This window comes from Priapulus caudatus, unplaced genomic scaffold (genome assembly GCF_000485595.1).
Source record: "Priapulus caudatus unplaced genomic scaffold, Priapulus_caudatus-5.0.1 Scaffold25, whole genome shotgun sequence".
In the NCBI taxonomy this organism is placed as follows: domain Eukaryota; kingdom Metazoa; phylum Priapulida; class Priapulimorpha; order Priapulimorphida; family Priapulidae; genus Priapulus; species Priapulus caudatus.
Window position 1 is genome coordinate 5,798 of NW_014577086.1, and position 19,528 is coordinate 25,325.

The window sequence follows — 19,528 nt, forward strand, 5'->3', positions numbered from 1 at the left end:
AACCCGGTATCATGTCAGGGCGAGGCACGTGGAAGCGGCAATCGCTAATCTGAGCGAGGAGGAAGTTGTGTTAAACCCTAAATCAAGGGTGGGTCAAGTCCGTGGAGCATCTGCGGTGAATAAAGTTGTAACCGTGAGGACTACGTCATCAGAGATAATCTTGGGGGGGCAGGATGAAAACCGTGATGACGTCACAGAGTTGATGAGTCAGCTCGACTGTGGTGCTGCGGAGTTAAACGCGGTACAACGCGAAAAGCTGGAAGAGATGCTTCGGAGGTATCGTTCGGTGTTTCTGATGGGAAATGAGGATCTGGGATACTGCGATCGGATCAACCACACCATCAAAACAGAGGATGACGTCTCCATACGTCTCCCCCATCGGAGGATACCCCCGAATCTTCAGCCTGAGGTGAAGCGTCACCTGGAGGGCTGGGTGGAAAAGGGGATCATTCGCCCAAGTTCCAGCCCGTACGCCTTCCAGCTGGTGATGGCAAGGAAGAAGGACCAGAGACTGAGGCTGTGTGTGGACTTCAGGCTGTTGAACAAGAAGACGCTGCGGAATGCGTACCCCCTACCCAGAGTGGAAGAGGTGCTTGAGGCACTGAAGGTGGCGAAGTAGTTCAGTTCGATGGATTTGGCATCAAGACACCTGCAGTGTGCTATGGATGAAAAGGACATCCCGAAGACAGCATTCAGGGCAGGAACTGGAGGCCTGTGAAACTTCACACGAATGCCCTTTGGCCTGGTGAAAGCGGCGTCCACATTTCAGCGACTGATGGAGCTGTGCCTGGGCGACGAGGCATATGAGATACTGCTCCTGTACCAGGACGACATCATGGTTTATGCGGCCTCAGTTGATGACATGATTGAGCGGGTGGGCCTGGTGCTGCAGCGGTTGGAGTCCTTTGGCCTAAAGGTTAAGCCCAGTAAGTGCCACCTGTTCCGTCGCGAGGCTGCATTCTTGGGTCACGTGGTGTCGGAGGAAGGTGTAGCTACAGATTCGGAGAAGATAAAGGCAGTCGCCGAGTGGGCAGTACCGACGAATAAGAGTGAACTAAGATCGTTCATGGGCCTGGCCTCGTATTACCGGAGGTTTGTGATCGGGTTTGCAGGTATTGCCGCCCCCCTTCATGCCCTTATGGGGAAGCCGACGACGTCCAAGAAGAAGAAGAAGAGAGTACCAGTGCCGGGAAAAATGGGCGGAGCTTCTCTGAGTGTTGGGATAAGAATCGTCAGATGGCGTTTGACAAGATCAAGGAGTTAATCACCACTGCGCCAATCCCGGGTTATCCGGACTTCAGTCTGCCCTTCAGGGTGGAAACCGATGCTAGCTTCAGATGGCTCGGGGCTGTGTTGTCCCAGGAAGAGCAGGGAAAGCAGAGGGTGATCTGCTATGCAAGCAGGTCACTGAAAGCCCGCGGAGCGGAATGACCAGAATTACAGCAGCACGAAGCTGGAGCTACTAGCCTTGAAGTGGGCGGTGACCGACAAGTTCCGAGAGTATCTGTTGGGTCGAGGTTTGTCGTCTATACCGATAACAACCCGCTGGCTTATCTCCAGACCAGCAAGAAGTTAGGAGCTACAGAGGCCAGGTGGGCAGCCCAGCTGGCCCAGTTGAATTTCGAAGTGAAATACCGTTCGGGGCGATCCAACGCCAACGCAGATGCTCTCAGCAGGAAAACCGTCCACAGCGAGGAGGTGTTTGCAGCATTAGTGCCGCGGGGGAACAGGGCGTCACCCCTCCCGGTGGCACTGAAAAGCGCTGCCTGTGACTACCAGCATGTGGTGAGAGATTCAGAGGTAGGCATATAGGACACGAGGTCCAGCGGTAACCACGCTACCTTCGTTGGCGCCCGAAGAGTTACGGAATCTCCAGAGGAAAGACCCGTCACAGGGGAGACTCGGGGCACTGTGGGTCCAGAGACAGAGACCATCCAGGAGGCAGGTTGGGAGGGAATCCAAGGATGTGCGCAAGCTGTTGGGGCAGTGGAGACGCCTAGAAGAAAGAGAGGTGGAGTGCTGTACCGTTGTGTCCAGGGGGACGGGCAGCCACTGGAGCAGCTCCTTCTGCCTTAATGCTTGAAGAAGCAAGTTTTGGAACAACTTCATGATGCGGCAGGACACTAAGGTGTCGAGCGCATGCTTGCGCTGGTGTGGAAACGGTGCTACTGGCCGGGCATGGCAGTCGAGACGCACCACTGGTGTCGAGACTGAACGGTGCCAGATGGCTAAGGCACCAGCGCAGAAGGTGCAACCCATCATGGGAAGTTTGTTGGCGAAGAGGCCAATGGAAGTGTTGTCGGTCAACTTTACGACCCTAGACAAGGCCAGTGATGGACGAGAAAATGTGCTGGTGATGACGGACGTCTTCACCAAGTTCGTCCAGGCGGTCCCCACCAGGGACCAGAAGGCAAGGACCGTGGCCAAGGTCTTAGTGAAGGACTGGTTTGTGCGATACGGGGTCCCAACGAGGGTCCACAGTGATCAGGGGCGCAACTTCGAAAGTGCCCTGATCCGGGAGCTATGTGCCGTCTGCGAATTTACAATTCCCAAACAGGATTGCCATAGCAAATATTTCTAGTCTTCTGATTGGTCACTCGCAGTTGGTATAGGAAACATTTCTAGCCTTCTGATTGGTCAATCGCAGTTGGTATTTTACATATGCACGTGGAGCGTTTGTTGACAAATATTTCTGAGTTTGCACGTGAACAGTTGAAGCGAGGTTCGAATCCTACTAAGGGTTATTTTTTGAAAACTTTTCGCTAGGGAGGTACTTCTGCGACACAGTGACATCAATACGACCATTCGCAAGGTTAGTCAACCGCCTCTCATAGTAACTTGTCATCCTAGTCAGCAAAAAATCTAGCAACTGCACTACATTGTATGCTCCAACTCGTTCAAATACTTTGTCCTTCAAGATGCGCATGGCCGCCTCAGCGTAATTGTTTGTATTATTGCCTCTGATGGGTAATTCTTCCCTATAACATAGGGCCCATTCTGCACGACGGTCATACAAATGCTCGCAATGTTGGATGTACTTCGGGTACATTTCTGCCACATCACTGTTTGTTAGTTCGGTGTAGGCTGCTTCTAGTACCTCCTTTGAGGTGGCGTACGTCATNCTAAAAACTTGTGGGCTACCATTGACATAAATCTCATTTTCAGCACACACTCAATAACTTTTCCATGTTCTACCACTTAGAAGACTTGTTTCTTCCAATATTTTCATTGTTTGTGACGCACTGACTGAGAGAATGGGGAGCTTTTCTTGGCTTTTTCTTTGGCATCAACTGACAAGTGTCCTTCATCATGCATTTGCGCGATTCGCAAACACCATTCACCTTGCAACCGGTTTGGAGGCATCTGCGATCCCCAAGGAAATGTGTCCGGCGACTCACAGCAGCAGGCTGCAGCCCAATGGCGGTACCCCTTTTTCGGTTAAGTCTCTTCTTTCTGGCCTCAGTTAGGGACAAACTTGCACCTGTGTACTTTCCAAAGGTTTTTAATGCACTTACAAGAGCTGTATTAGTCTTGAGGGAATTGTATTGAGTTACAAATGTTTCTATTGGTCCAATGAGTTCTTCTGGATTGTCTCGCAGAACAGACACAATATTTCTAGTGCACTCCATGAGTGCCGATTCCAGTGAAGCAACCTTTTCACTCTCACCATTTGCCTCAGTAACCGTTCTTACCTGTTCCATACTCATGCTGTTATTATTCCGGTCGTTGAACTTGTTTTGCAGCTGTCTCTGCAAATTTAGTGAGTGTACACTGGTACTGGTCGACATACTGGTACCAGGAGCATCGCTAAGTGGCACATCCATCTCATCATCACTTAAGGGCAAAACATTGTCACACGAATCAACAGCATTGTCCTCTTCAAGTTCTACTGGTTTATGATTGACACCTCCTGTAAGGCTGGTAAACCAACCAGGACGGACATTTTCCATTCCTGTAGCAAGTACAGCAAGTGTTGACGCATCACTGTATCATTGAGGGGAAGAAAATTCAACGATGAGACATTGAAATGGCGGACAACAGCATATTGGTGCTTGCAAGGTGCACCATTGATACCAGCACAGCTAGTGCACAGTGAAATTGACATGTCAATGTATTAAGTCACATCCTCTTTTAATTGACTTCTGCATTCGAAGGTATCAGGACCAGTTTTTTTCACCATCTCTTTTGGGATGACAGCACCGCTAGGGAGGTACTTCTGCGACACAGTGACATCAATACGACCATTCGCAAGGTTAGTCAACCGCCTCTCATAGTAACTTGTCATCCTAGTCAGCAATAAATCTAGCAACTGCACTACATTGTATGCTCCAACTCGTTCAAATACTTTGTCCTTCAAGATGCGCATGGCCGCCTCAGCGTAATTGTTTGTATTATTGCCTCTGATGGGTAATTCTTTCCTATAACATAGGGCCCATTCTGCACGACGGTCATACAAATGCTCGCAATGTTGGATGTACTTTGGGTACATTTCTGCCACATCACTGTTTGTTAGTTCGGTGTAGGCTGCTTCTAGTGCCTCCTTTGAGGTGGCGTACGTCATGGTTTTGACAAGAAATAGCAATAGAATAGGACATGTTCCTTTTGGATGCTATTTTTCGCCTCCCACAAGAATCTCCAAATGGCCTGGAGAAGATGGAACACACACAATATCAATGTTGCTTGCGGGAAGACATCACGAAGACTACTCCTTTCTGCATTACTGTCGTCAGATATGAACACTAGAGGGCCCAATGTTCCACGCCCATAAAATGCATCTTTTAGGAGCAATGCCTAGAAACAGTTTTAGTGCAGCAGTGATGTACTCCCGTGTTTCTGACGTCGTAATCAGACACCCCAAAGGCAATCTTCCAGCTGAACTATGCGTCAAAAGCATAAAAATGCGGCAATCATACCTGTCCATACCCCCCGAAGCGTCAATAAACACTAGTTCGCCACTGTATTCATGCTTTTGATGAATTCGTTTCATCAATGGTGTGCAAATTGCGATTACAAGCTTATTGTCTATCTGTTCTAATTTGGCACACTCCTCGCCCTGCTCCGCATTGTATGACTTGATGGCACCCTCTAAGTCCATGATCATCTTTTCACCAGATGAAGCTCCATAGCTTTTCTTGAAAATCTTTTCGTACAAGCTGGAATGGAATATAAGAACAATACTGATCATTCACAACAGCATTCCCAAAATTTTCAACAAAGTCCACACTCACTCATTGTTCACTCCAATTCATCACAGCACATGTACTGGGCTCCAGTTCCCACAGCTTTCATTTTTATTTTATTTGTGTGTGTGTGTGTGATAACAAATGATTTGTATCAAAAAAATTTCAATAAAAATTCCCAAGTTCGTTAGATCAGTGATACTAGCTACTACATACGTTATCACTCAGCCATAAATCTCAGAATCTTGCCAAACAACTCACTAACAGATCACTATGACATGGAGTACTGTAACTGTAACTCGTGTAAATTGCACAACACGGTTCGTACAGTTTGGGGTGGCAGAATTTCCCACTATTCGAAAGCACCAAAACCTAATTTCCAAATGAATAATGCTCACCGCTGCCAAAAAAAGAGTCGGAACAAGGTCAAGTAGCCACCTGTATACGACACTATCACTAGTCATGCCTGTGATCATACTGAGAAGACTGTCATGTTTTAAAGACTTAGGTCCTGGAAAGGACTGCCATTTCCTACAATTTCCGAAACCAGTATGAACCCTGTGACTGTGAGTACATTGTACACATGTTAGTATGCATGAACATGTGCAAAAGAAAACCATCTAAAAATAAACTTACGTATAGCAGAACCTTAAGTCAGGACACCTTGACCTATCAGCAGCCTCATAAACGTAGTCAGATCCATACTCCAACTGCATATCAAGCTTGTGGGTATTCAAGGCAGTGGATGGGGAGTGGCCTCTGGAAAACAGGTCTTTGAATTTTGTCACTGTTGCTTCCGAAACATCTCTGAATTTCAGGGTATCAGCGCTCTCAATCACATGAATATGAACGTGATGGAGTCGCACAACCATTGGAAAAGTAGGAAGATGAGGGTCTACTGTTTTAGCCCTGAAAAAGAAGCATAGAATTAATCTTGACTGCCAAATTTTCCAAACACGTCGTTTTTTAGGAATAAGTTTATTAATATAATAAAATTAATAAAATTATAATATTATTAATAGAATAGTTAATTAATATACCTCTCCAAAACTCTGGCGAAAAATGTGTTACCGCACATAAATAGTTCAATGCGGTATACTACATTTTTAATTAGATGTATGTCTATGTTATTATTGTTATCTCCTTTGGCACTCCTTCAGGATGAACTTTTGTACTGTACGCAACTTACCTACAACGCCTCCCTGGCAACTTCTTTACTGTTAGGTCCATTTGTGCAGTACACTGTGTGTTCTTGCACACCCTTTTCAAGTTAGCTGTTGATGTCTGAGGCAGTGTATTATGTTGGCATCGATAGAACGTCTTCCAGAGATTAGTCTTCGGAACATTAACAGGCTTTGTGGCCAGTACTCGGAATGTAACCTTGCTTGTTTCTGTGTACTCCTTCAACCATTTTTGGGCTCCATCGGCATCTCCAATATTGACCCGAAATTCTGCATGAAATCCATTTCCATTTTCCAGTGCTTTAAAGTTGCACACATGATATTCGTAATCAGGCAGAAGGGCTCTCTAAAATAAAATAAAAATAAAAGTAACGAAAATAAAACTCAAGGAAATGTCTATTTTAATCAAATTATCAAAATAAATTATACATTGTAGGCCTGTGATGATGTCAAGCAGGCTGATCGTCAAATTCTTTTCAGGGGCGTACCACTGAAGTCACAATCTCAGTCAGACAGATTTTAGTCAAAAGGCTAACTTAAACTGGCCTAGTCATAAGGGGTAGGTTGAGAGATTTCTTAGGCCAAGTAAAAAATTGCTTGTTTTTGGTCACCGACCTACTCTCAGAAAATGCCTCCGACTTCAGATTTTTCACCTCATTTTCACCTTTGATTGTCAGTATTAAATTTTTCTAATACTTGACATGCCTATCTCACTCTCAGCAGATCGACTCATGTCAGCGCCACACTGTGTTGAAACCTCGCACTTTCGGGCAGAATGATGAAGATGATGATGAGAATCTGATGAAACACATTCACGTATTTCCGCTATTTCATGCATGTTATCTTTTACAGATTTCAACTCACAAAATTTGCTATTTTGAAATTTTAAAGAATTCAACTCGCAAAAAATAATTTAATTGTTGATAAAATATTAAATAGTTAAACAAAACTTTTTTGAGTTGAAATTTTAATGAATTTTAGTTGAAACAGTTCAATTAGTTGAACCTCGGTGCAGGATTTCAGTGCATTTTTACCTGGATCAAGGATAGATCAAGGTTGAAACCGGAGATTAATCTGCCACCAAGTATAACAGTGTGAGGTTTCAACACAGTGTGGCGCTGTTGACGAGCTGAGAACGGCTATGGCCTATACAATAAGCCTAAGTCCAGTATTCTACACTCAGAATCCAAAATAAACTATGTGACATTTTAGGCCCACTCGCTCTGACACTGACAATAGCTTGCCATAACAATAGACTTAGCATAGCAAGTGACTTGACTATAGCATATATAGCATAGTATAGACTATAGCAATAGCATAGAGTATAGACTAGCAATAATAGACTTGACAGCATAGCAGACTATATAGCAATACTAGCAATAGACTTGACAGCTATACCTGGTTGTTATCCGTTGTCATAATCATAACCATCATCATTATAATCATAATCATAATCATGATCATAATCAAAACACTTACATATAGTTCAGGGAATTGAGCAACTGGAACAGCTTGCGAATCATACGCACATTTCATGGAGGCTTCCATGATGAATGTGTAAGTAGTACACGTGATGGAGGAAAGCCAATCAGAAGGCTAGAAATAATTCCTATACTAACTGCGATTGACCAATCAGAATGCTAGAAATATTTGCTATGGCAATCCTGTTTGGGAATTGTAAATTCGGGTGCCGTCTACGGTGTCGAAAAGTCCCGCACTACGCCATACCACCCTCAAGGGAATGGCCAGTGCGAGCGCTTCAACAGGACGATGCACGACCGGCTGAGGACGCTGATGCCGGAAAAGAAGAGGAGATGGCCGGAGCATCTGCTGGAGTTGGTGTATTCGTACAACGCAACGATACACTCCTCGACGGGTTATTCCCCGTACTTTCTTATGTTTGGGCAAGATCCACGGTTGCCCATTGATTCTCTCCTGGGAGTCAATCAGGGGGACAACTGTGATGACACGGACGGTGTTGACGACTGGGTGGCCGGGCACAGGCGGAGGCTTGGTAAAGCTCTGGAGGCCAGGAAACAGGGCAGAGGGTGAGGCTGGGGCATGAGGCTTTGCAGCGTCAACACCAAATGAACAAGAAGTCGCGGGACACTGACCTGCCAGTAGGGTTAGAGTCAAACCGATGTCAGGGGCGGAACAAGATCCAGGATATGTGGGATTTAACACCATATGTCGTCGTGGCGAAGCCAAACCCACAGCAGAATGTGTACGTGGTGCAGGCTGCTGACCGGGTGGGGCCAACCAAGGTGGTAAATCGTGTTGGCCTGTTAGATGGTAAGAGCACGGTCGAGGTCCCCGGTGCTGTAGCAGTGGCGCCTGACAATGACGCATGGTCGGATGAGGAACCTGTCGATTCACCGGAGGGAGAAACACGCCCACGGTTTAGGTGGGTCCGAATGGATATACCGGGGGCAGAAGCAGAGCACCCACAGGAAAAGGGAGACCTTGCTTTTAAAGGTGTAGAAGCGAGACCGGAGGGTGGCGAAGCACCTGGGGAAGATAGGGGTATCGTGGGCACTGACGAGTCTGAGTCAGGCGGTGGCTCGGAGAACGCTAGTGCCACGGGGGACACCACCGGTAGGGACGACCAAGGGTTGGAAGGGGAACAGGAGGCTGATAAAGCTCCTGAGGAAAATGGAGGTGTGGGGTCACTGACGAGTCTGAGTCAGGCAGTGACTCGGACGACACTTGTGCCACGGGGGACACCACCAGGGAAGATGGTCAGGGGGTGGAAGACCCTGAGGAGGGGCCTGGGGGAGACGAACCTTCCGATGGTGACGTGAGTGACGGGAGAGAGGCGGACTTGCATGACAGGGAGGACTCGACACTGGTCAGGCGTACCTCTCGTCCAAACGCGGGCACTCATGGGAATCCCCATCACCTCCCAAAGTCGGTTGTGCGGACCCAAAGGGCTGCCGTAGTTGAGTCGGCTGGGGTGCCGAGGCAGTTTGGCGACCTGGCGCAAGCAGTAGCTAGTCTGGGTCAGGTGCTCCAGAACTCGTGGATGGCGGGTGTGAGTGGCCAGTCGACTAGGATGTCAACGATTTAAACTGGGGGGTGTGTGAGCGTGTGTTTTGGTACGCCCATTTATTCGGAGTCTGTAGTGTTGTTCTGTACATGACTTACTCTGTATAGTGCTGCCGCCTGGTGTTAGTGTAGTAAAGCTATGGGGGGATTGAGGATAAACCCTTTGTTTTGGATTTGCGCGGGAAAGAAGGGGTGCCATTTTTGTCGCAGAGGGAATCTGGATACTCGTGTGAGTGCAGATGTGGATTTAGTAAGTTTACTAATAAATGTTTAATTATTGACTTGCTATATCATGGATGATTTTTAAGAACATCCTATTGCATTTGTTTTGTGAATTGTAACCGAGGGCTAGTGTTAATAGCAGTGTATTGTGGAGACAATATAAATATTCTCCAGCAGTTAGTTTTCGTTGTGTGTGTGTGTGTGTGTGTGTATGTAGGGGATTTCCCTGGTTAACAGGATGTGAGTTGATCGGGTCTTTGTTTGTCCGGTTGAGGGTGGAAGTTGCTATTAATAGCTTGCCTCCCTGGTTACTATATATATATGAGTAAGCAAAGTTCAGCTGCAGAGTAATATTATTATTAAATATTATCGTTAAGAATGGCTGTTATTTAGATATAGCTGGCTGTTGTTAAATATTAGTAAATGTCAAGAGCGAGTTGATATGTAGTGTGGGATGGCATGGTGCTTTATGTCACATGTATGAGTTCTGTTAACCCGTTAGGGGCCGTGACATAAGTAGGGGGATGTGCGCTGTGGCATGTAGACTGTAAGTTGTATTGTTAAGTGTGCAACTGTGTTCAAGGATCTGATAGTGTTATTGATAAGTATGTTCCCGTGGATGTGAGTTATTATGGTGCATTCACTTTATGCGGCGAACAGTGTTTGGTTTAGCTCATGTAATCATCCTGACAGATTTATTACATGAGTGTTTACTGCATAAAGAGGGGGGAGATTCTTTCAGTAGTCATTATTATGTATGTTAGTAGCATAGTTATTTGAAAGTTATTTGAGTTAGTGTTGTGAGTTTGCGGTAAAGTGTTCGCATGAGGTGTCACGTGTTTATTGTTATTATTCTGCAGTGACACGCAGGTGATGCTGAGCCGGTGTATGTCGGGGCAGTGAACGTGGCCCTACCGGAGTAGTGTTCTGCAAGGGTAAGCGGATAGGTCCCCACAGCAGGGGACAATGCTTGTGTTATATTGTGTTATAATGTGTTATATTGTGTTATAATGTGTTATATTGGATTATAATGGTGGATAATGTTGAGTTTATGTATTTGGCCTATATACTGCTCATATGCTATGTTACATTTAAACTTAAGGTGTGTTTCATTGTTTATATGTTGCAGGGTCGCCTGCACAGTCGTAACTACGTCGTTTGTGTGATGTGGTTACACGGTCGTTGGTGACATTTTGCTTGTTGTCAATTGAATAAACTCTTAAGTCACCGTCATCCGAGTGTTGTGTTTTGGTGTACGTGCACGAATAACGCCCCACACATGCCTAATTGCCTATACATCAGTTCAAATTCATCATCTTTACCTGGAGAATAATCTGCTAAATTTCCCACCAAACTGTTTCATACTGGCAAAATGTAAACCAAAGTAGAATCAAAGGAAGAATATGACAGAAATACTAACCACGAACAGCTTTGGCACAAGGTCAGATACCTTCATAATTTTGCAGAAACTTTTGAACAATAAAATCTCATCATATTATGACAATTTTAATCCGAACTGAACACTTTTGCATTTTAGACCAAGACTTTTGACTATGCACAGAGTTTATTACTGCTATTTACCACTGAACTGTTGCTCCAGGTCAGACTGAATGTGGTCAAAAAATGGGATGCCTACATTCACCCTGTAGTAAGTCTCTGGATCCCGTGCAAGGGTCGTGTTACGATATTGTGATGTCCCTCCTGGTCTGCGCGGCATACAAGGATTCACGCCTTCTCACAGAGTGTTCATATATGCGGTGGAACACGGCTTCGACATCACCACGCAGTGTCTCATAGTGGAGCTTGACATCTGTGACCTGTAGAAATTAACACAAAAAATGATCTAAGTAAGGAACATGCTGCTCAGCTCGTAAATATAAAGTTATGGATCTTAAAGGTAGTATCAATCTAATGCAGGTCAAAATTTTAACATTGCGAGATCATTTTTATTATGATAAAGACAATGCTACATTTCAGCTATCCTGTAAATATTGACTTGAAAATATAATTTATTCGAATAATAGCGACTTACTTTACAGAAATGATAAAACGTGTGTTTACAAGCTTTATCCTTTCATAGGTGTGCATGTTATAAATAATAACATATATCAAATTCTTGAAAACTATAATAGATATTGGTGACAATTTTTTTTACAAATTATTAATTTTTCATTATCAACATTTCATGAGATTATAGCTGATTCCTACAATTTTTCCAAAAGACTGCTGTTACCTTTGAGATACACAACTGATCTACATGGTTCGATTATGATTGAGAAAGAAAAATGAAACCACAATTTGTTTTAAAACTAAACAAACAAAAATTGGAAATAATAGACTCACACTATCGTATGCTGAAACCATGTCTTCAGCCTTCCCTTGCAGTTTGACAGTCAGGCCTTGCATTGGTGAAAGCATTTCATACACAGTGAGAAACGTGACGATAAATCCGAATTTGGTGATCGCTTCCAGCAGGGCACCAGCTGCAGTTTTAGTGCGGCCATCCCAATCATCATTTACTATGTCACCGTCATATTTGTCGGTTTCATTGATGTACGATCCATACACAATGACTTCAAGAGCCATAACCTGTTAAGAGTAAATATTGGAAATTCTTACAAAGTAAATATTTGATAGTAAGTTGCAAGTAAAGTTTTATGGTAAATTATTAATGATTACATACAGTGGAAATGATCATATTTCACGAGTTAAAAAAATGTATTTCTTTCTAAATCAACATTTCATGTGTCAAGCGCTATATAAATGACTATCTATTATTATTATCACGTGGGCACTTGGCAGTGAACCATTGTCAGTTTGGGCTTCAAATGAAAGGTAATTTCATATTAAATTGTCATTGTTAAGTTGAAAGCATTAATGCAAGATAGAACAAACCTGCCAAACATAGCACTGATAAAAGTGCCTGAAGGCATCATATCTCGCTGCCCATCTGGTTGCACAAATGTCTAGCAACGGTTTCCTGTTGGTGGCGTGCTCTGGCACATTTTTTCCAACAATTTCCTTCAGCGGTCCTTCTCTTCTTGGGCTCTTACTAAAGAATACCGAAGACTCCTTCAGCTTGTCCAACATATTCCTTACTTCCTGCTGTTTGGCTGAGTGGGCATACACAAGGTTGAGAGCATGACTCAAGCAATGAGTGTAGATAGCTCTGGGGGAGTGCTGCTTGATGATTCCCTGTACACCAACTCTCGCACTACTCATTGCAGCAGCACCATCATACCCTTGTCCCCTTATCTTCGTCACATCAAGGTTGAGCTCTTCAAGTTTCTGTAGTATTTTAGATGCCAGCACACGCCCTGTAGTCCGGCAAGTTCCTATAAAGTCAATGAACTCCTCACGCATCTGGCAGTTTGTATCTACAAATCTCACACACAGTGACATCAACTCTGCATTATGGCTCGTTGCCTCGTCACACATAACAGAGAACCATCTCGTCTTCCTCACCTCTTCAAGAATAGTCTCTCTGATGATCTTGTGGCCAATGACATCTATCAATTCGTTCTGTGATTGAGGAGAAATGTATGTGGCATTTTTCTTTGCGGGTGCCTGGAGGTGCTTTTGCAGAAGTGAGCTGTGTTTTGACAGCAATTTCAACCGAGCGATGAAATTGCCAGGGTTCTTTGTAAAACTTGTGTCCGATGCTTCATAGTCACCTCGGAGAGGAATGTTCTGCCGTCCACAGTACAGGACAGTTTCTCCAATGTGCTTTAAAATTTCCCCATTTTCTTTTATTTGTTTATGTTTTTTTCTGTCGAAAACGATGATCTAAGTTATCAGGATTGTCAGCTGGTTTTTCCATTTAAGTCCCTTGTTCTGCCGACACAGACAAGGTGGTATTCCTGGAGATGGTGTCCAGTCCTCGTGTACTTCTTCTGGTTTACTTTAGTTGATTTTTGCCAGACTGGGTTCCTTTGAGTTTCTCTGAGATCTTATTCCATCTTTTGAAAGGCTCATTGACCAATGCTCCAAAATAACTCCTGTCTTTGGTGGTGAAGAGAGCACAAACAATACAATAAACTACATCATGTTCTTTGCTATACTTCAGCCACTGGAATTCATCCAACCACTTGGAATTAAAGCGTCTATTGCAATCATTCATCCTTGTAGTGGGAAACTGAAAATTGCCAGGTGGGTGAAAGTGGTGTTTCAGGAGGTGGTATTTCTGTTCATCTGATAGCTCGTTGACCTTCCTTTCTAGTGTTGCTGCTGTGCAGCCTTGTGGGATAACTTGTCGAATGTCTATGTACAGAGGTTGTGGGAACTGGGAGGTGTCAGCATGATCATCTGACAACTGAGGTGATGTTTCTTGGTCTAAAGTCTGATGTGTTTCTTGGTCTAAAGTCTGATGTGTTTCTTGGGCTGAAGTCTGATGTGTTTCTTGGTCTAAAGTCTGATGTGTTTCTTGGGCTAAAGTCACTGCAGTCTGCCGTGATGGCTCTGAAGCCCGAGTTGCCGATTCCACAGCCTGATGCGACATTTCAGTCTGGTGTGAGGCGTCCTTGATTGATGATGCTGAACTGTTCTCTTCCAAGATGCATTGATCTTGGCACATCACAAAGGAAATCAATTACAATTTGTGTCTGTATTTGATAGAGTGACCAGTGACCACAAACTTGGTATGATTAATTGATAATGCTCAAGTTTTGTAAATGAAAACCTTTTCATTTTAACATTTAACGTGTAAAGTGTGTAATCAATTTACCACATTATATCATGTATCTCATTTTATTAGGATAAAAAAATGAAATATATGCTAAAATATATGTTGCAAGGTGTAACAATGAGTGTAAAGTACTTTACTCACTTGATTTGAAAAATGCTGTGATGGGCTTAGTCCCTTTAATACCATGAAGTCTAGTTCGCTTGTACACTCCAGTCGGTTTTTCTGAACGTTGACGCTTTGAGTTGTGCGACTCTACATTAAAATAAAAGAAGAAAACTGATAATCTTACATTCAAAGCACGATTCAAATAATATAGATTTGTGGACATGGGCAATTAAATATTACACATCCACTCTCATTTTGTGTGCGTGTTGGGAACTATCAATAACATAATCACTTGAGCATCTCCCCTATGAGGAACCGTGTATCAACTTGTTTGATTTTGCATTTATTCTAATACAATTCACCTTTTCTTTCTTTATTGGAATCAGTATTTCTTTCTCATTCTTATTATGGCTTGAATTTATATAACATTACTATTACCTCTTTTAATTGCAACAAAATGCCGGTCTACAATGTGCCCAATGGTGATAGGTCCTTGTTTGTCGGATACCAGATTACATGTAAATGTATGAGTTGACACTTTGTTGGCATGGACGTCTTTAGAGATAACAATGATGGGCTGTTTGATATACTCTGCTGTGGCCTGCATGACTCGGTCATCTTAAACATCTTCCGTCTTTAAGGCAAGGTTGGCTAACGAATCGGGTGTTATTTGTTGCTTTAGCGGTTCTGATGGTTCCTAAAAGGTATTAAAACAAGAAACATTAGCTTCACAAAGAAGTTGTCTTATAATACTACTGTTGCCTTCAATAACAATGGTCAGTACATATACATTAAAAATGCTATTATATTGTTCACCATGTATTAAAAAAACCACTTTGCTGTAGATGTTCCCTGATTAAGGGGTTCTCCCAAAATGTTATCAATTAGTCCAGGCGTTAGTAGACACTTTTTTGCTCAACTATGACTGTGCATCAGCCTAAAAAATATATTATATATATTTATTACGGGAGCTCTTTTTTGATTTTGTATGAAAAAAAGAGCTCTCGTAATTTTGTTTACGGGAGCTATTTTAAGCTTGGCCAGAGCTACTTTTTCATAGCATGATTTCGTTAAAATTTTCATAATTTTGATGCACTGACTCTAATAATGTCTCAGAAGCCAGAAATTGTGTCTAATTATCGTAAAGGTGTTTCCCAAACAAAAGTCAAGATTATGCTTTGGCGAAATCGACGAGGTCACAAATTATTCCTAATGGTGACAAAACCACGAAGGCCGGGTTTACATGTTGCTATATGCATGTTGTGTACAAAGTATGACTGCATGCACTGATTGTCTCATTCGCATTGTTTTTTAATTCAAATCTCGTTATGTCTAGCTTGTGCATGAACGGCGTCTTTGAGGAAGAATAACAATGAATGGCGGCTGTTTTGATAATACTACTGCTGTGGCCTGCATGACCGCGGTTGCATCCTTGAAACATCTTTCGCCGTCTTCAAGAGGCAAGGTTTTGGCTAACCGAATCGGTGTTATTTGTTTGGCTTTAGGCTGGTTCTGCGTGGTTCCTAAAAGGTATATAAAAGCCAGAAACGATTAGCTTCACAAGAAGTTGTCTTATAATACGACTGTTGGCCTTCAAAAGAACACCTGGTCAGTACTATATACATTTGAAAAATGCTATATGTTGTTCAGCACATGTATTAAAAAACGAACTTTTCTGTAGATGTGTTCCCAATGATTAAGGGTTCTCGCCTAAGAACTGTTAGTACCTTATGCCAGGCGTTAGTGAGACACTGCTGTTTGCATCAACTAATAGCTGTGCATCCAGCGCTAAAAAATGATAGTTATATACTTTTTCCGGGGCCTCTATACATACGGCCAGAAGACATATACACATACGAGAATACATGTTGTAGTGAAAAGCAAGAGCTCGGGACAGAGTCACCGTAATTTTGCGCTGGTTTACGGGAGCTATGGGAGGGGTGGCGTTTTAGGAGTTCCTTGGGAAGAGACCACAACCGAAACAAGTGAGGGCTAGGAAACTGAAGAAGAAAAAAGGTGCATAAAAGAGGAAGAGAAAGACACAGCAACAGCAGATAAGAGGAGGAAAAGAGATAGAAAAAGAAGGTCGAGAGCAGGAGGGGAGAAACCGAGCCCGAGGCTGAAGAGTTAAGTATATCGAGAGATCGAGAACATGATATTCGATTATAAACACTTTTCATAAATTTTGAATGAGCCACGTGAGCACAAACTCTATCAATGCCCGTCTCACGGGCCCCCACCCGGTCCTCCGCGTGTACCTAACCCACCATGCATCCACCCACCGCCCTCCCGCTCACACAAGAGAGATTTCAAACCCCCCCACCCACACCACCACCACCACCCCCCCCCCCCACACCCCAAAAGGAGGAAGTCAAAGAAGAATGACTATTGAAGCGAAAAAATCTAGGGCACGGATAGGAGTGCGACACAAGAAGGAGAAAAAATTAATGGTCCCTAAGAGATAAAGGTGACAGGAAGAACGCAAAAAAGAACGCCGCCGGTTTTACATGATTGCTATAAATCACTGTTGTCGCTAGCAGGTATGAACTGCATGCCTGATTGTCTACAATTGACGCAATTGAAGAAGGATTTTTAGTATAATTGCCACGAAAAGGATCTCGTTACAGTCAGGGGCAATAGTCCAAGGTAAAAAAAGAATGAGGACTACAATAAGCAAACAGGAGTTGGAGCGCCGAATACAGGAAAGGCAATTTCAAGAGGAGCAGAACCGGGCAGAATTTTGGCTTGGCCCGCCATCGGGCAAGCGGTTTGTGCGAGACGCCGGCACGCAGGGTTCGAATTTCGCTGAAAAATCTAGTGAGCAGCAGGTCCACGGCAGACTTAGAAGTTTGGATGGGACTGCACAAAAATATGTGGTCAGCGTTCATTTAACTAAGCAGATGACGTAACAAAATAGTATATAAAGGATAACATTGGAAAAGGCTAGCATTGAAGAGCGACGATGGACAAGGCAGTTAGGAGGGAAGAGAAAATAGTTCGCTTTATTAATTTGATAGGTATGTAATAACTAGAGTTGGTCAAAATAATGTTTCAATCTCGAAGGAGTACATCGGGGGAAGCTTCCTGGGTGGAAAGTTTTACTTTGGTTTATTTTTTGAGTGAACCCAGGATCTTAATGGTACGCCCCCATAGAGGGCGCGACCCTAACTACGTGCATAAGATCTTCAAAGTCAGAGACTGTCGCGTCCACAGGGGAGAAGGGAAGAAAGCACTAAGACCGAAGGTGGACATAGCCAACGCGAAAGGGTACTACACAACAAGTGCACACTAGAATCTGTCAAGGTATAATGACCAAGTTTAGCATTTCCTTCCTATAATTCTAACGCTGGAATAAACAGTCACTTTCTACCGTGACGGAATTCGGAAAACGAGACTTTGATATACGTGCGTGTTCAGGTGTCAGCTAGGCTCGTTGGGCCCGGTACACTTCACAAGAACCCGCCTTGCTCGGTCGGCCCACATATAGTAAATATCCGAATATTTTCCCAGGCGCGCCGGCATAGAAAAACACAATCTGATTTCTTCAGACGAGTGCGCGGAGTTTTTGGTTCCGTGCGGGGTGGCGAATCATAGCGTGAGGGGTTCATCGCAGCCTCTGAGTGTTCTTGGATATCGCCCCCCTAGCTGTCTACTTGAGCGAACCGGTCGTAATGCTCCCGGGGCGCAGGGAGGGGCGATTTTTCTTTCGTAAAAAAAAAACAAGCTTCCAAAATTTATTCGCTCTCGTAAGTTGTTTTAACAAGAGCGCTTTGAAAGCTGACGGGAGCCGAAATCGCTCAGCGCTCCCCGTAATATTACTTTTCAGCTGACTATGCATACATAACTGTAGAGCGGCAAGTCCTGGACGATCTGCAGCCCCGGATATCGTTGCGAATGCGCGCGAAACGCCGGCAGTCGGCTGACAATACATCTTTATTCGCTGGCCCTATTTAAAAAATTTCGCGCGATGCCCTTTGGGTACAGGATAAAGCCGTATAATGCGGTCAATTGAGGAGTTGTTGGCCGCAATTCACAAGCCTTGTCGACTATGCACGTAGGTCGAGAATAAAGACAAATGCTGGTAATTGCTCTTTGCTGGTCGGCGCGTTTTGATTTTCCTCTGAAAAGTGAGTTTGCATTCTTCCGGTTTCACGCACGCTGAATTTATTCTCGTAGCATATGGCCGTGGCGACATAGATGGCGCGACGAGAGCCTTCGAAGGATTTTCGAAGTATTTTTCAACAAGGATCGGCGATTCAGATTAGCTGTCCGGGCGGTGGAGAGTTCCAACGACTGCACTACTATACAGCGTTTAGTGTAGCGAAAGATACTTTGGCCGATGTTTACAGGTCCGTACCAGTCTACCTCGAATTCGTGGACGTGCGATTCCGGTGGTGTGTAAAGTTATCGTAAGCATCTAGTACCCGCCGACGTTGATTGGCTAACCCGTTGATTGATCGTTTGGTTTACACTAGAGATTTCCACTAGTTGGTTTTTAATCTGGAAAAAGCGCCTGGCTCCGTACGTGCGACGGCTTTTTATCAACACTCTTGCCCGCCGCTGGCCCGTTGGCGACGGAACGTCTGCGCGAGCAGCGTGCTTGGCCGGTGGCCGTGGCCAGCTTTTGCAAGTAGCTAATCCGTACAACGCCGCCACACTGACACACAAATATATGATGATGCACATGTTTTTTACGAAGAGCCGGCGGAGCGCGACATCCAGCGTCCCTCCTCCCCCGCACTCACGGTGGCGGCCAGGGCACGGTCCAAATGCTATATCCAACAACGCTGGGCTCGAGGGAGTTTTTGCGCCGCGGTGACTTTCGTAGTAAATAGGATTTGTATTTATTTAAGCATTGTTACATTTTATTGAAACGCTGAAAGCTGCATGCTTGTTGTGCCTGCTGCTGGGCAGCCATGATGCCCATGTATATTAGCAACCAATTATTAACCCGTGCGCGCGGACGCGATGCGAGAGAGAGAGGAGAGAGAGAGACAGACCGTGGGAAGTGCGAGAAAGAGAGAAAGAGAGTGGGAGAACGCCAGATAAGGTACGAAAATAACGGCAGGTGGACGACGACGGGCGAGGATGGTACAAACGGCGTAGTCAGA

The 19,528-nt window shown here is 44.4% G+C and overlaps 2 protein-coding genes and 1 long non-coding RNA gene across 4 annotated transcripts in view; 2 read left to right on the forward strand and 1 right to left on the reverse strand.

The window, feature by feature from the left end:
* Window positions 1-9,622: 9,622 nt before the first annotated feature.
* Window positions 9,623-10,861, forward strand: LOC106814103. 2 transcript variants are annotated; one of them, XR_001394556.1, is made up of 3 exons: window positions 9,623-9,656; window positions 10,489-10,563; window positions 10,758-10,861. It is a non-coding gene; the product is annotated as an uncharacterized LOC106814103 (long non-coding RNA). The 2 variants fall into 2 exon arrangements; XR_001394547.1 differs by lacking the exon at window positions 9,623-9,656 and having other exon boundaries at window positions 10,422-10,563.
* A 446-nt stretch (window positions 10,862-11,307) lies between these two features.
* Window positions 11,308-13,748, reverse strand: LOC106813951 (52 kDa repressor of the inhibitor of the protein kinase-like). Its single transcript, XM_014818203.1, has 4 exons — window positions 13,690-13,748; window positions 12,524-13,397; window positions 11,972-12,217; window positions 11,308-11,445 (listed from the first exon to the last, which is right to left on the reverse strand). Exons 1-4 carry the CDS (start codon window positions 13,746-13,748, stop codon window positions 11,308-11,310), a joined length of 1,317 nt encoding a protein of 438 aa, XP_014673689.1.
* A 200-nt stretch (window positions 13,749-13,948) lies between these two features.
* LOC106813961 (gamma-aminobutyric acid type B receptor subunit 2-like) overlaps window positions 13,949-19,528 on the forward strand; it is a 38,900-nt gene continuing 33,320 nt past the window's right edge. Inside the window, exon 1 of the mRNA XM_014818215.1 lies at window positions 13,949-14,137. Coding sequence (XP_014673701.1) covers window positions 13,949-14,137 — 189 coding nt within the window. The remainder of the gene's footprint in view (window positions 14,138-19,528) is intronic.

Bases quoted from the DNA above. Each gene is read 5' to 3' on its own strand.
- LOC106813951 (XM_014818203.1), bottom strand. From the start codon at position 13,748: ATGAATGATTGCAATAGACGCTTTAATTCCAAGTGGTTGGATGAATTC. The intron at 12,218-12,523 runs GTTTGTTCTATC...TACTCTTAACAG, and splicing joins ATCAGTGCTATGTTTGGCAG to GTTATGGCTCTTGAAGTCAT. The intron at 11,446-11,971 runs GTGAGTCTATTA...TAATTTCTACAG, and splicing joins TGGTTTCAGCATACGATAGT to GTCACAGATGTCAAGCTCCA.